The sequence below is a fragment of the Oncorhynchus clarkii genome, chromosome 22 (genome assembly GCF_045791955.1).
Source record: "Oncorhynchus clarkii lewisi isolate Uvic-CL-2024 chromosome 22, UVic_Ocla_1.0, whole genome shotgun sequence".
Lineage (NCBI taxonomy): Eukaryota > Metazoa > Chordata > Actinopteri > Salmoniformes > Salmonidae > Oncorhynchus > Oncorhynchus clarkii.
In genome coordinates, this window is record NC_092168.1 from 5,636,082 (window position 1) to 5,651,081 (window position 15,000).

Consider the following 15,000-nt stretch of genomic DNA (forward strand, 5'->3'; position numbering starts at 1 on the left):
TGCTGCAATGATGAAAATATCTCAAAAACCAAGAGAGGAATTGGCTCAAAATTAAACCAAAGAAGAAAAACAACACAACAGTGTTTTGCACTAAGTACATCAAGTGTTTGGAGAAAATGAAAGCAATCCTGAAAAAGCACTGGCATATTCTGCAATCAGACAAAAAAATGGCATACCTCTTCAAGGAGCCCCCACTGGTGGTCTATAACCATGGTCACAATATTGGGGATAGATTGGTTAGATCTGACCTGGCCACTCAGACACTCATTCACTGACACTCAGCCACTGACCCTCATTACAAATGGGAACTACAAATATTGCTCATGCACACAGTGCAATAGCACTACAAAGACATCCTTCTCCAGACACCCACATACGGGCCGAAAAATCCCTGTTATGGGCATCATCTCATAGAGTAATCTATCTCATCACCTGTACATGTGGGAAAGCCTACGTAGTACAAACAAAAAGACAATTAAACAACGCATAGCTGAACACCGCAGCTCACTGACTATCCAGTAGCAGCTCACTTTGATGAAGCTAACCATCCCAACTCCTCCTCAAATACACATTAACGTTGAGATCCTACTACTACAGAGGGAGGCCTACTTGATATCATATTTAAAAACATTGACCCCTAGTGGTCTGAATATTGACTTTGATCTCTGGCCCTTTGTATGACCAATTGTATTTTCTGTGATTAGGTCTTGTAAATGAATGTATTCTTTCTACAGCTCATCAGAGAACACCCGTATGTTCACCCTGTTGATGATGCTTATTATGCATTATGGTTGAACCAAAAGATTACATGTAAGAATTTTTTGAATGAAATTGGAAATATTTAATAAGTGAAATTAAATGATTCATGCTAATGTTATGCTAATGCTAATGATAACAATAGCATAATATATTCAATATGCTGTAGGTTATTGTCTTTTAACAATTTAGCTCAATTAATTCTGATCAATGTAGCAATTATGACACACCCCTTACCTATTGTCATTGGTTGCACTAATTGCACTGTTTGGCTACATAACCTGATTCAAGCATTCATGACAATACCCTGAAGAAGGCACAAGGATGCCGAAACGTTGGTGTTTTTTTATCCAATAAATTACTGGGAGGTTATAAACATGGAGTGTGCGACTCTCTTTGTTTTTATAGTCGGGAGCATCATGAAATGGGTTTCCATGGCCGAGCAGCTGCACACAAGCCTAAGATTACCATACGCAATGCCAAGCGTCGGCTGGAGTGGTGTAAAGCTCACCACCATTGGATTCTGGAGCAGTGGAAACACGTTCTCTGCAGTGATGAATCACGTTTCATCATCTGGACGAATTTGGATGTGGTGGATGCCAGGAGAACGCTACCTGCCCCAATGCATAGTGCCAACTGTGAAGTTTGGTGGAGGAGCAATAATGGTCTGGGGCTCTTTTTCATGGTTCGGGCTAGGCCTCTGGGAAATCTTAACGCTACAGCATACAAATACATTCTAGATGATTCTGTGCTTCCAATTTGTGGCAACAGTTTGGGGAAGGCCCTGTGCACAAAGTGAAGTCCATACAGAAATAGTTTGTCGAGATCGGTGTGGAAGAAATTGACTGGCCTGCACAGAGCCCTGACCTCATCCCCATCGGACACCTTTGGGATGAATTGGAACGCCAACTGAGAGCCAGGCCTAATCGCCCAATATCAGTACCTGACCTCACTTATGCTCTTGTGTCTGAATGGAAACAAATCCCTGCAGCAATGTTCCAACATCTAGTGGAAAGCCTTCCCAGAAGAGTGGAGGCTGTTATAGCAGCAAAGGGGGGACCAACTCCATAGTAATGCCCATGATTTTGAAATGAGATGTTCGAAAGAGCAGGTGTCCACATACGTTTGGTAATGCAGTGTACTTACATGATTTAGAAAATATTTAAGACCCTATTCGGCCTTTTTTTTCATGAATAGGCTGTTCATAGCATATGAAATCATCACATTTTCATAATTTATCATATTTGTACTATTCGCTAGTAAAGTGGTGAAAAGTGACTATATCTCATAAATAAATTAACCAGAAATGTGAAGATCAGATCAGAGCTAGGTATTGTTCATGGCACTCTTTAGGAAATTAACTTATCCAGGCATAGCCAAACAGGTTTGAACCTTTATTCTGAACAGGTTAAAATCACTTGATGCTGACCAGAAGACAAGTGCTTCCTACATTATCCAGAAACACTTTTGTTTCATGTGGTCTCTATCTTTTAATTACAAAACATAGAGTGCAGTCATTTTCACGTGTTGATGTTGGGGTGGTGCTGGAGATGATGAATATGAAGTAGAAAAATTGGGAGATTTCAATTTAATTAAAGTGTTAATAAAATAAGACTGTTGTTTTTCTCCTTAGAACCCCCTGTGACCATCATTGGCAACTCGGGTAACCCAGAACATCATAGCCTGGTCGCAGGCGACAAACTCATCTTGGAGTGCGAGATATCTTGTCCGAATGCCACTGTCCAGTGGCTTTGGAATGGAAAGTTACTGAGTTCAGACGCTCGCACTCACATAGACAGTGACGGTGCCACCAGGAAACTTGTTTTATCAGGACTTCAGCCCTCGGACTCTGGAGAGTACATATTGGATGCCATCAATGACAAAATGGTAACCATAGTTGAGGTCCAAGGTAAAAGTGTTTACATTTTCAATGCATGTAATAAATTACAAAAACATACCTATGTTATTGACATGACATAAACATAAAAGTCACAAGATGCCATGTTCAAATTATGTTTTACTCCTCAGAGCCCCCAGTCAAGTTTGTGAACAAACAAGCCAGAACCACCATCTCAGGCTACGAAAATGAAAGTGTGACACTGCGTGCCATGGTGAACCGGGAGCAAGCCTATGTGCGATGGCTTAAAGATGGTGAACTATTGAATGGGGATAATATTCACATCTCCAGTGCGGGTAAAATGCACACCCTCACCATCAACCCCCTGAAACTATCAGATAGTGGAGGGTTTGTCTGTAACATCAACACGGATGAAATGTATTTCATTGTCCAGGTCAAAGGTAAGATTTTTTGGACAAAATGCCTAAGAATAAGGTTTAACATAGTTAAACACAGTATTTATGCTGCCATAACTGGAAAACTGATTATTAAACTTGTTTTGCTAGAAATGAAAGTGAAATTCTCCAGACCTCTGCAGAATATCGTAGCCCTGAAGGACAGTACCCTTACCCTGAGGTGTGAGGTCAACAAACCTAAAGGAGATGTTCAGTGGCTCAAAGATGGCCAGGAGATTAAGCCCAGCCGTCGACATACGATAAGGGCACAGGGTCGGGAGCGAAGCATCACTATCCACCAGCTAATGCTAGACAATGCTGGGGAATATGCCTGTGAATCCACAGACGATAAGACTTTTGCCACTGTCGGCGTAGAAAGTAAGGATATGGGCAGTTACGGTTATGCTAATATTTGAAATAACTAAATTAACATTATTGGGTGATAATCATATAAATCAAACATAGTTTTTAATGTCAGCGCATGTCTAATGCCATGCTCATGTGCTATCGGAATTATCAGATGATCCTAGTTCCCAGTGGAAATTTCACTTGAATGACCCTCCAAGTTGGAATTACAAGTGGGAAACTGAGAAAATGTTGTTACATTTCACCACTGACTTTTTTTTTTAACCTATTCAACCAAAAGATTACAACAAATCAGTTTTTGACAATTACAACCTCATCCATATGTATAATGTAGCTAGTCTGAACAAATTGTTAATGTTAAGCAAGCTAGCTAACTTTATTATAAGCAATGTTAGCATGCTTATAAAGCTAGCTAAAATGTTATTGGTTGAAGAATTGTTGCGACTCCAAAAGCACTTGAATACAATCATGTCGGACTAACCGCTTTCCAGTTTCCTATATCCAACGAGCACGTGAAGCCAGCATGACTAACATTATGTAAAAGGCTCAGTGAAGTTAAAAAGTGTGATTTTCCTATGTTTTATACACAGTACCAGTCAAAAGTTTGGACGCCTACTCATTCAAGGGTTTTTCTTTATTTGTACTATTTCCAACATTGTATAATTACAGTGAAGACATGAAAACTATGAAATAACACATATGGAATCATGTAGTAACCAAATAAGGGTTAAACAAATCTAAATATATTTTATATTTGAGATTCTTCAAAGTAGCCAGCCTTTGCCTTGATGACAGCTTTGCAGACTCTTGGCGTTCTCTCAACCAGCTTCACCTGGAATGCTTTTCCAATAGTCTTGAAGGAGTTCCCACATACAGTATGCTGAGCACTTGTTGGCTGCTTTTCTTTCACTCTGCAGTCCTACTCCAAACCATCTCAATTGGGTTGAGGTCGGGTGATTGTGGAGGCCAGGTCATCTGATGCTACACTCCATCACTCTATTTCTTGGTCAAATAGCCCATAAACAGCCTGGAGGTGTGTTGGGTCATTGTCCTGTTGAAAAACAAATGATTGTCACACTAAAAGCAAACCAGATGGGATGGCGTATCGCTGCAGAATGCTGTGGTAGCCATGCTGGTTAAGTGTGCCTCGAATTCTAAATGAATCACAGACAGTCTCACCAACAAAGCACCCCCACACCATCACATCTCCTCCTCCTCCATGGTGGGAACCCCACATGCGGAGATCATCTGTTCACCTACTCTGCGTCTCACAAAGACGCAGCGGTTGGAAACAAAAATCGCAAATCTGGACTCATCAGACCAAAGGACAGATTTCCACTGGTCTAATGTCCACTGCTCGTGTTTCTTGGCCCAAGCAAGTCTCTTCTTCTTATTGGTGTACTTTAGTAGTTGTTTCTTTGCAGCAATTGACCATGAAGGCCTGATTCACACAGTCTCCTCTGAACAGTTGATGTTGAGACGTGTCTGTTACTTGAACTCTGTGAAGCATTTATTTAGGTGCAATTTCTGAGGCTGGCAACTCTAATGAACTTGTCCTCTGCAGCAGAGGTAACTGGGTCTTCCTTTCCTGTGGTGGTCCTCATGGGAGCCAGTTTCATCATAGCGCTTCATGGTTTTTGCGACTGCACTTGAAGAAACTTTCAAAGTTCTTGACATTTTCTGGATTGACTGACCTTCATGTCTTCAAGTTATGATGGACTGTCATTTTTCTATGCTTATTTGAGCTGTTCTTGCCATTATATGGACTTTGTATCTTAGCAAATAGGGCTATCTTGTCACAACACAACTGATTGTCTCAAACGCAATAAGAAGGAAAGAAATTCCTCAAATTAACAAGACACACCTGTAAATTGAAATGCATTACAGGTGACTGACTACCTCATCAAGTTGGTTGAGAGAATGCCAAGAGTGTGCAACGCTGTCATCAAAGCTACTCTGAAGAATCTCAAATATAAAATAGAATTTGATTTGTTTAACCCTTTTTTGGTTACTAAAAAATTCCATATGTGTTATTTCATAGTGTTGATGTCTATTATTCTAAAAATAGTAAAAATAAAGAAAAATCTTTGAAAGAGTAGGTGTGTCTAAACTTTTGACTGGTACTGTGTATATACAGTGCCTTGCGAAAGTATTCGGCCCCCTTGAACTTTGCGACCTTTTGCCACATTTCAGGCTTCAAACATAAAGATATAAAACTGCATTTTTTGTGAAGAATCAACAACAAGTGGGACACAATCATGAAGTGGAACGACATTTATTGGATATTTCTAACTTTTTTAACAAATCAAAAACTGAAAAATTGGACGTGCAAAATTATTCAGCCCCTTTACTTTCAGTGCAGCAAACTCTCTCCAGAAGTTCAGTGAGGATCTCTGAATGATCCAATGTTGACCTAAATGACAAATGATGATAAATACAATCCACCTGTGTGTAATCAAGTCTCCGTATAAATGCACCTGCACTGTGATAGTCTCTCAATATGCAAAACTGATAGAGACATACCCCAAGCGACTTACAGCTGTAATCACAGCAAAAGGTGGCGCTACAAAGTATTAACTTAAGGGGGCTGAATAATTTTGCACGCCCAATTTTTCAGTTTTTGATTTGTTAAAAAAGTTTGAAATATCCAATAAATGTCGTTCCACTTCATGATTGTGTCCCACTTGTTGTTGATTCTTCACAAAAAAATACAGTTTTATATCTTTATGTTTGAAGCCTGAAATGTGGCAAAAGGTCGCAAAGTTAAAGGGGGCCGAATACTTTCGCAAGGCACTGTATATACAGTGGGGCAAAAAAATATTTAGTCGGCAACCAATTGTGCATGTTCTCCCACTTAAAAAGATGAGAGAGGCCTGTAATTGTCATCATAGGTACACTTCAACTATGAGGGAAAAAAAATCCAGAAAATCACATTGTAGGATTTTTTATGATTTTATTTGCAAATTATGGTGGAAAATAAGTATTTGGTCAATAACAAAAGTTTATCTCAATACTTTGTTATATAACTTTTGTTGGCAATGACAGAGATCAAACGTTTTCTGTAAGTCTTCACAAGGTTTTCACACACAGTTGCTGGTATTTTGGCCCATTCCTCCATGCAGATCTCCTCTAGAGCAGTGATGTTTTGGGGCTGTTGCTGGGTAACACGGACTTTCAACTCCCTCCAAAGATTTTCAATGGGGTTGAGATCTGGAGACTGGCTAGGCCACTCCAGGTCCTTGAAATGCTTCTTACGAAGCCACTCCTTCGTTGCCCGGGCGGTGTGTTTGGGATCATTGTCATGCTGAAAGACCCAGCCACGTTTCATCTTCAATGCCCTTGCTGATGGAAGGAGGTTTTCACTCAAAATCTCACGATACATGGCCCCATTCATTATTTCCTTTACACCGGTCAGTCGTCCTGGTCCCTTTGCAGAAAAACAGCCCCAAAGCATGATGTTTCCACCCCCATGCTTCACAGTAGGTATGGTGTTCTTTGGATGCAACTCAGCATTCTTTGTCCTCCAAACACGACGAGTTGAGTTTTTACCAAAAAGTTATATTTTGGTTTCACCTGACCATATGACATTTCCCAATCTTCTTCTGGATCATCCAAATGCTCTCTAGCAAACTTCAGACGGGCCTGGACATGTACTGGCTTAAGCAGGGGTCTGGCACTGCAGGATTTGAGTCCCTGGCGGCGTAGTGTGTTACTGATGGTAGGCTTTGTTACTTTGGTCCCAGCTCTCTGCAGGTCATTCACTAGGTCCCCCCGTGTGGTTCTGGGATTTTTGCTCACCGTTCTTGTGATCATTTTGACCCCACAGGGTGAGATCTTGCGTGGAGCCCCAGATCGAGGGAGATTATCAGTGGTCTTGTATGTCCTCCATTTCCTAATAATTGTTCCCACAGTTGATTTCTTCAAACCAAGCTGCTTACCTATTGCAGATTCAGTCTTCCCAGCCTGGTGCAGATCTACATTTTTGTTTCTGGTGTCCTTTTGCAGCTCTTTGGTCTTGGCCATAGTGGAGTTTGGAGTGTGACTGTTTGAGGTTGTGGACAGGTGTCTTTTATACTGATAACAAGTTCAAACAGGTGCCATTAATACAGGTAACGAGTGGAGGACAGAGGAGCCTCTTAAAGAAGAAGTTACAGGTCTGTGAGAGCCAGAAATCTTGCTTGTTTGTAGGTGACCAAATACTTATTTTCCACCATAATTTGCAAATAAATTCATAAAAAATCCTACAACGTGATTTTCTGGAATTCTTTTTCTCATTTTGTCTGTCATAGTTGAAGTGTACCTATGATGAAAATTACAGGCCTCTCTCATCTTTGTAAGTGGAGTACTTGCACAATTGGTGGCTGACTAAATACTTTTTTGCCCCACTGTATTTCCACAGTATGAGGTTGTAATAATCCTGTGAAATTGTGAAACTTTTGACAACGCCCCTTTAGTGTAAGAGCTGTTTAAAAAAGCTGCCTGAAATGTTTTTGTGGGATGTAGTTTTTGCCTTCCATGGTGATATTTTTGTATTTTAAATTTTTTTTATTAGGGTCCCCATTAGCTAACGCCATCATGCTAACTAATCTTCCTGGGGTCCAACACAAATTAACAAGACATTACAAACAACCACAATCAAGACTTCACAAACATTCAACATCTAGACAATACAGATAATTAAAATACAGTAAATTAGGTCATAGACCAAAAAGAAAGTGCGTTCCAAACCTCTCTGCCAATAACAGCTAATTTTCAGTTTTCCCCTCCCCACTCAGACTATTTACTCCCAGACAGTCCTGGCAAAATTCTTGCATGACAAATTGCCATTTGCTAAGAAGCTATTTTTGTTTATTTTTTTACCTTTTTAATTGTAAACAATCACAGTAAACTACTTAATTGTTACCCAGAAATTATTTGATACTGAGATTTAAAAAAAGCTGCATTGGACCTTTAACTCTCAATGGGACAAATCCTTTGAGAGTAAACACGTTTCCAAGCAAGGCTTTGCAACAAATTAAGTTGTGTACTGTTTTCATACCGCCCATTGACCTCTCATTGCATGATTTACGCAGAAGTTGTGTGAGTTAAGCGCTGTGTGTTATTATTCTAAGTCATGTTCATGTTCTATCCCTTAGTGCCTCCACCTACTGTCGAGATTATCGCAGAGCTACACAATATCACTGTACTGGAGGGAGAAGATGCTACATTTAAGTGTGTGGTTTCGCCAGAGGACACACAGCTAGTGTGGAGCCTGAACGGTCGGCCTATAGCTCCAAGTGAGAGGTTTGTCATTTCAAGTAATGGACTGTGCCACATGCTGTGCATTTACAACTGCCAGGTCTCAGACTGCGCCACGGTGACTGCCGAGGCAGAAGGGCTGGTGTCTGAAGCAAACCTCCAGGTTCAAGGTGAGACACCATTGGTAAACATTGTGCTAGCTTGGTACTCAAGATATTCTGGTCAAGTTTTAACAATTCCACCTACAAATAGACCTAAATGTCAACGATATATTTGTAGTAGTAAAGAAAAAAAATCCCACGGGATAAAAATATAATTTTAGAATGGCATTTGAAGCTAGTAAAGTTGCTTGTTTTTCCTGGAATGTCACCCTTCAAACAGCAGCATCTTCTTTATTCACATTCTTGGAGGTTGAAAACAATGGATGTCTTATTTAAATGATGATGAGATAAGAAAGTATTGCTAAGCTATTTCAGGTTTTTCTAAGCTAACCAAAATATACATATCATACAACAAACAGAGCACCTTTAAATTGATAAGTAGCCCCATGACTGTGCTCTTATAATTATATAGTTACAGTTTGACAAGATGTTATTTTCCCTGATTAATTAGGAAATTGACATTTCTCCCCAAACCTTTTATTAATTTCCCTTGATTCTCATAGTTGCGCTGTTGAGACCATTGAACAACAGTGTATGTCAATGTTTTATAGACATTTAATTGTAATTGTCATTCCACATTTGCAATAACTTTATACAACTGTTGATTCCTTGAAGTTTAAGAGATAATTTTGAAGTAAGCTTTGGCAAAAATGACTTTCATCATCCTTGCCTCCCCTTCCCTCTTTATAACTATTGGGGGAATGAGTGCAACAGTATGCTCTTGGAAAGCCTCCTTAATGCCACAACATATTTTCAATAAATAATGACCTCTTCAGACAAGATCAAATTGTTGAAGGGGCGCCTTTGACGGCTAGCGCTTAGCAGCGTCTCCTGTTAGAATTCCTGGGGTAACTGACAGAGACAAATGGTGCCGGAGACATGCTACAACACTTAGGAAATCAGGACTATTAAGATGATTGAATCGCCTCTCCTTAACAGAACTTGTGCTACATTTTTGTTTGTTTATCATATAATTTTATTAGTATCTTTAGTTATATAGTTATAATGTAGCTTACAAAGTGCTCTTTTTTCACTTTGTGTATGGCAGTCTGGATATGTAGTTTAAGTTTAATGTCAATTAGAGTTCAAACATAATACTTGTGTCATACAAGTTGCTTTACACACACACACACACACACACACACACACACACACACACACACACACACACACACACACACACACACACAGTAATTGTGGGTATATCTGTTCAGAACAACAAGTGTTGTTCACCAAAAACATGGTGCCCGTTGTGGCTGAGCAATTCGGGGAGGCTACCCTGGAGGTGGAGGTGGGTCTCGACTCTGGAGAGGTGCAATGGATGAGGCAGGGTGTAGTCATCCACCCGGGGCCAAAGTTCACCCTGAAGCAAAAGTGCCGGCGAAGGAGCCTCACCATCCACAAGCTCGTCCTTTCTGACCGGGGCACCTACAGTTGCGAAACTCTCCACGACCGCACGCAAGCCCAACTCATCGTGGAACGTGAGTGCGCACGTGTTGTCACTATGCGCTGTTGTTGTTTGTTTACCTCCGTTGCCGGCAACATCGCTTTCGCACACTGCCCCTGTTGTTGCCGTTGTTGCTTTTGGAGCAACGTCAATAACTGAGTAAGAGTAATTTGAACGAATGGGACCGGGGTGGCACTTGTTCCTCCATGGTGATGGCTGCAAACAGGTGAAGTACAGACAGACTGCTAGCCCACCCTCTGGTTCTCAGGGAGCAGATTTGTGTATTGACACAGGATCACTGGAGCCATAATGGTTTCATTAAGCGTGTCAAAGGGGAATCAGATTGTAGGCTATAAGGAAGTACTCGTCAGGAACTATTTAAGCCCCTTTTGCTTGGCACTGAAGATATAGATGTTATCAGACGAGCACTAGGATTACATTCACACAAGCACAGCACTCTGAGAGCATTCTCTTTGCAGAGTCGAGCTATGTCTAAGGGCTGCTTTAACCCCAAAGGGTCTAATAGTTAAGATGTACTGTAGCTCTTTTCTTCCTACTTGTTTTGTGGGTGAGTTAGTGCTGTGAGGTGCGGGTGAGATAGAGCTTGTCTTTTCAGCAGCAGCTTGGTTGGGAAGGGGTAAGTCTGGACTTCGGTTGCTGTTGGCACCGCTTATGAATTTGGATCTCCTCTCATTGCATCTGAATTTATGCACTGGCCTTCAAAATCGAGTTTGTTGTCATCAAGTCTAAGAAATGAATGCTTCTTCTCCTTGGGGAATGCATATCTGTGTTAGAATAAGTAAAAATGTTGGCAGATTTGAAACAGGCTTTGGTGTAAAGTACTGTTTATGAATGATAAAAAGACTTGCTTCTTTCATTCTAACTGGCTACATGTTTTATTTGTCTGTCTGTATCACACATACTGTAACAACTTCTGTTATAGTGACGTTCTATATGAAAATGGAAGAAACAGGAAAATAAATGCTAAGAAATAGCCTTTGGATTTGGTATTTGTAGTATTTGCAGAGGGATCATATTGTATGGAATGCTTCTAGAGATTAAATAATACATGAAATAACAGATGATTGAATAAAACACTTCTATAAGGGAAGTTAAAACCATATATAAAAAAAAGGTATATATCGAGTCCCTTTTTGCCAAGTTCCTCTCTAGGTTTCTTCCTTCTAGAGGTTTTCCTAGCCAATGTGCCACTGCTTCTGCTTCTGCTTCTGCTTGCTCTTTTTGGTCTAGGCCGTGCTACGGTAAAAGCAACTGTTGATATAAAAACGGCATCATACACAGGATTTCTTTGTTTGTCCCTGTCAAACATGCAACATGTAAATGTGTTGATTTAATTATTGATCAGGGTAGGCAACCCTGTTCCTGGAGTATCGCAGGTACTGCTGGATTTTATTCCAACTAGACACCACACCTGACCAACTGAGCTAATTGATCAGTTCAGTGAGTGCCTGAGGCACTCCAGGACAAGTGTTGCCTACCCCTGTTATAGATTATTTACATGATTTATATGATTAACTTACTAATTAAGTGATTATTGTTGTTATTATTGCCTTTGGCTACAATACCATTTTCTCCCTACAGCCAGAAAAATTACAATTCGGAGAGGACTCACTGACATCCAAACCATTCAACGTGAAACAGCATCCTTCGAGGTGGAGCTGTCTCACAGCAATGTAGAAGCCACTTGGCTAAAGGATGGGAACCAGCTAAAGCCCAACAACCACTGGCGCATGAGTGCCAAAGGGTGTGTCCACAGCCTCACCATCTCCAACCTCACCTTGGACGACACAGGCACATTTGTGTTATCTGCGGAAAATGTGAAATCATCTGCAAGGCTCATTGTTAAAGGTAGGGCACGGACATAGATGGTCAGACAGCAACAGTACACTAGTTTGCTGTCAGAGTGGGCAGCCTGGCCACATTCAGTGTACACAAACAGCAGTGTCTTTCTGATTCCGCATCGGTTCTCAAAATAACAATATTTTATGTCACCATGCTTTTTCTACATCAAATGCAATTATCGCAAAAGATTTACAGACAACAGCTTTATATAGTAGTGTTGCAAGCAGAGTGTGAGGGTGTGTATGTAATACAGAATGAGAATATGTATTTGACACCTAAGCTTTTGATGCCGAGGTGTCATATACAATTCTAGGAAAGCCTGAATTCTCGTGTTGTCTACTCCACTGGCGTCTGCCAGCCAGGGCTTGTAAGGCTTAATGACAGGTTTGTTTTTGTCAATGTCAGAATAAGCGACGGCATGATAAAGAAATGGAGTGACTGCTCTGCTACCGTTCTTACTGCGCCTCATGTTACAAATACAAAATAGCCACGTACCATACATCGCAAGTAGGTTACTTGTTCTTCTCAGTCACTCCCTAACTTAACCTCACACTGTAAAGTAATCTCTCCCTTATACAGAGTCACTCAATACGTCCCATCCAATTGAGCCAGGGTTCTGAAATCAATGATGACAATTGGATAAAAATGTCATCCCAGTAAATAATTCAGTTGCCATACTAAACACGTCTTAACACTAAAACACAGGCTATTGTACTGATGATGTCGTGGTGCAGAGCGTGTGTACTGTAAGTATAGTGCTCCCAAATTTGTGTCAGGCATTCAGTTTGGCTTGAACCTCTACTAACTCCCATCCCACATGCGGGAGCGTAATCATCGCTAATCACACTCATTTGCATAACGCATCAGACATAAATATCCCTAGAAAATATTCCTATTCATGAAAATCACCAATGAAATATATTAGTCTTTTGTTAATCACCCTGTCATCTCAGATTTTCAAAATATGCTTTACAGCCAAAGCTAGACAAGCATTTGTGTAAGTTTATCATAGCCTAGCATAGCATTATGCCCTGCTAGCAGCAGGCAACATTTTCACGAAAATAAGAAAAGCAATCAAATTAAATAATTTACCTTTGAAGAACTTTGGATGTTTTCACTCACGAGACTTCCAGTTAGATAGCAAATATTCCTTTTTTCCCAAAATATTATTTTTGTAGGCGAAATAGCTCCGTTTGTTCTTCACTTTTGTCTGAGAAATCGACCGGAAAATGCGGTCACTACAACGCCTAACTTTTTTCCAAATTAGCTCCATAATATCAACCGAAACATGGCAAACGTTGTTTATAATCAATCCTCAAGGTGTTTTTCATACATCTATTTGATAATATATCCACCGGGACAATTGGTTTCTCATTAGAAGCGATTGGTATAATGGCTACCTCTGTACTTTACGCACGATTTTCTGCGGGAGCCATCATGTGACCACTTGCTCAATGTGGTCCCTTACGGCTATTCTTCAACATAAATGCGTAAAAATGTAAAAACGTCACAATGCTGTAGACACCTTGGGGAATACATAGAAAGCGTAAGCTCATTCGTAGCCCATTCACAGCCATATAAGGAGTCATTGGCATGCAGCGCTTTCAAAATATGGGGCACTTCCTGATTGGATTTTTATTATTTTTATTTATTTATTTAGGTTTCGACTGTAACATCAGTTCTGTTGCACTCACAGACAATATCTTTGCAGTTTTGGAAACGTTAGTGTTTTCTATCCAAAGCTGTCAATTATATGCATAGTCGAGCATCTTGTCGTGACAAAATATCCAGTTTAAAACGGGAACGTTTTTGTATCCAAAAATGAAAATACTGCCCCCTAGTCACAAAAGGGTAATTACTGTCAGAGGACATTGTAGTTGAGATTTTAAGTTAACGGGAGAGCACTTTCACTTTTCAAATGACTCATACTGGTAAAACAGCACTGTATGAATCAGCTTGGAACTCAAACAAATAAGTTACAATTTAAAGGTTTGAGGAAATACTTTCAGTGTGAGAGCAACAAAAGCAAAGTGATATTAAAGTAACTGTCCAGTGAAAATCTCACTGTTCATATTCTGTTAACTCAGGGGCTCCTGACTGGCGCAGCGGTCTAAGTCAGTGCATCTCAGTGATAGAGGCATCACTACAGACCCTGGTTCAATTCCAGGCTGTATCACAAATGGTGGTGCACAATTGGACCAGTGATGTCTGGGTTAGGGTTTGGCTGGGGTAGCCCGTCAATGTAAATAAGAATTTGTTCTTCTGTCACTTGCCTAGTTAAATAAAGGTTAAATAAATAAAATAAAAACTCATACTAGTATTGTAGTACTCAAGACTGGATTTGTCTTGGTGTTGTGTAGGATACAGTTGTACTCGGTCTCGGACAGTGAGGCCTCCTAATTTCTTCCCAACCAGCCGAGATGAGTGAAAAAACGTATAATTATCACCTTCCATTCATTCAGCACATAAAACCACTTCACCAGGCCAAATACATATACTCCTTTCTTGAAACATTAATATCAGCTTTTATATCTATTACAGGTAATTTTGCACAGTGACAACCCTATAGGCCTTCAGTGTGTGTGACAGGTTCGTGATTCTGAAAGGACAGCAACCATAATCAAATCAAATTTTATTTGTCACATGCGCCGAATACAAAGGTGTAGACCTTACAGTGAAATGCTTACTTACCTTAACCAACAATGCAATTAAAACAACAAGTGTTAAGTAACACATTTAAATAACAAATAATTAAAGAGCAGCAGTAAAATAACAGTAGCGAGGCTATATATAGGGGGTAACGGTACAGAGTCAATGTGCGGGGGCACAGGTCGGTCAAGGTAATATGTACATGTAGGTAGAGTTAAAGTGACTATG

At 40.2% G+C, this 15,000-nt stretch overlaps 1 protein-coding gene across 35 annotated transcripts in view; it reads left to right on the plus strand.

The window, feature by feature from the left end:
- Window positions 1-15,000, plus strand: part of LOC139380220 (obscurin like cytoskeletal adaptor 1b) — a 75,131-nt gene that overhangs the window by 32,227 nt on the left and 27,904 nt on the right. For all 35 annotated transcript variants that reach the window (XM_071122727.1, XM_071122720.1, XM_071122719.1 and 32 more), the window contains 6 exons: window positions 2,390-2,665; window positions 2,785-3,054; window positions 3,160-3,426; window positions 8,550-8,822; window positions 10,028-10,294; window positions 11,863-12,129. In XM_071122727.1, the coding sequence (XP_070978828.1) occupies window positions 2,390-2,665; window positions 2,785-3,054; window positions 3,160-3,426; window positions 8,550-8,822; window positions 10,028-10,294; window positions 11,863-12,129 (1,620 nt within the window). The remainder of the gene's footprint in view (window positions 1-2,389; window positions 2,666-2,784; window positions 3,055-3,159; window positions 3,427-8,549; window positions 8,823-10,027; window positions 10,295-11,862; window positions 12,130-15,000) is intronic.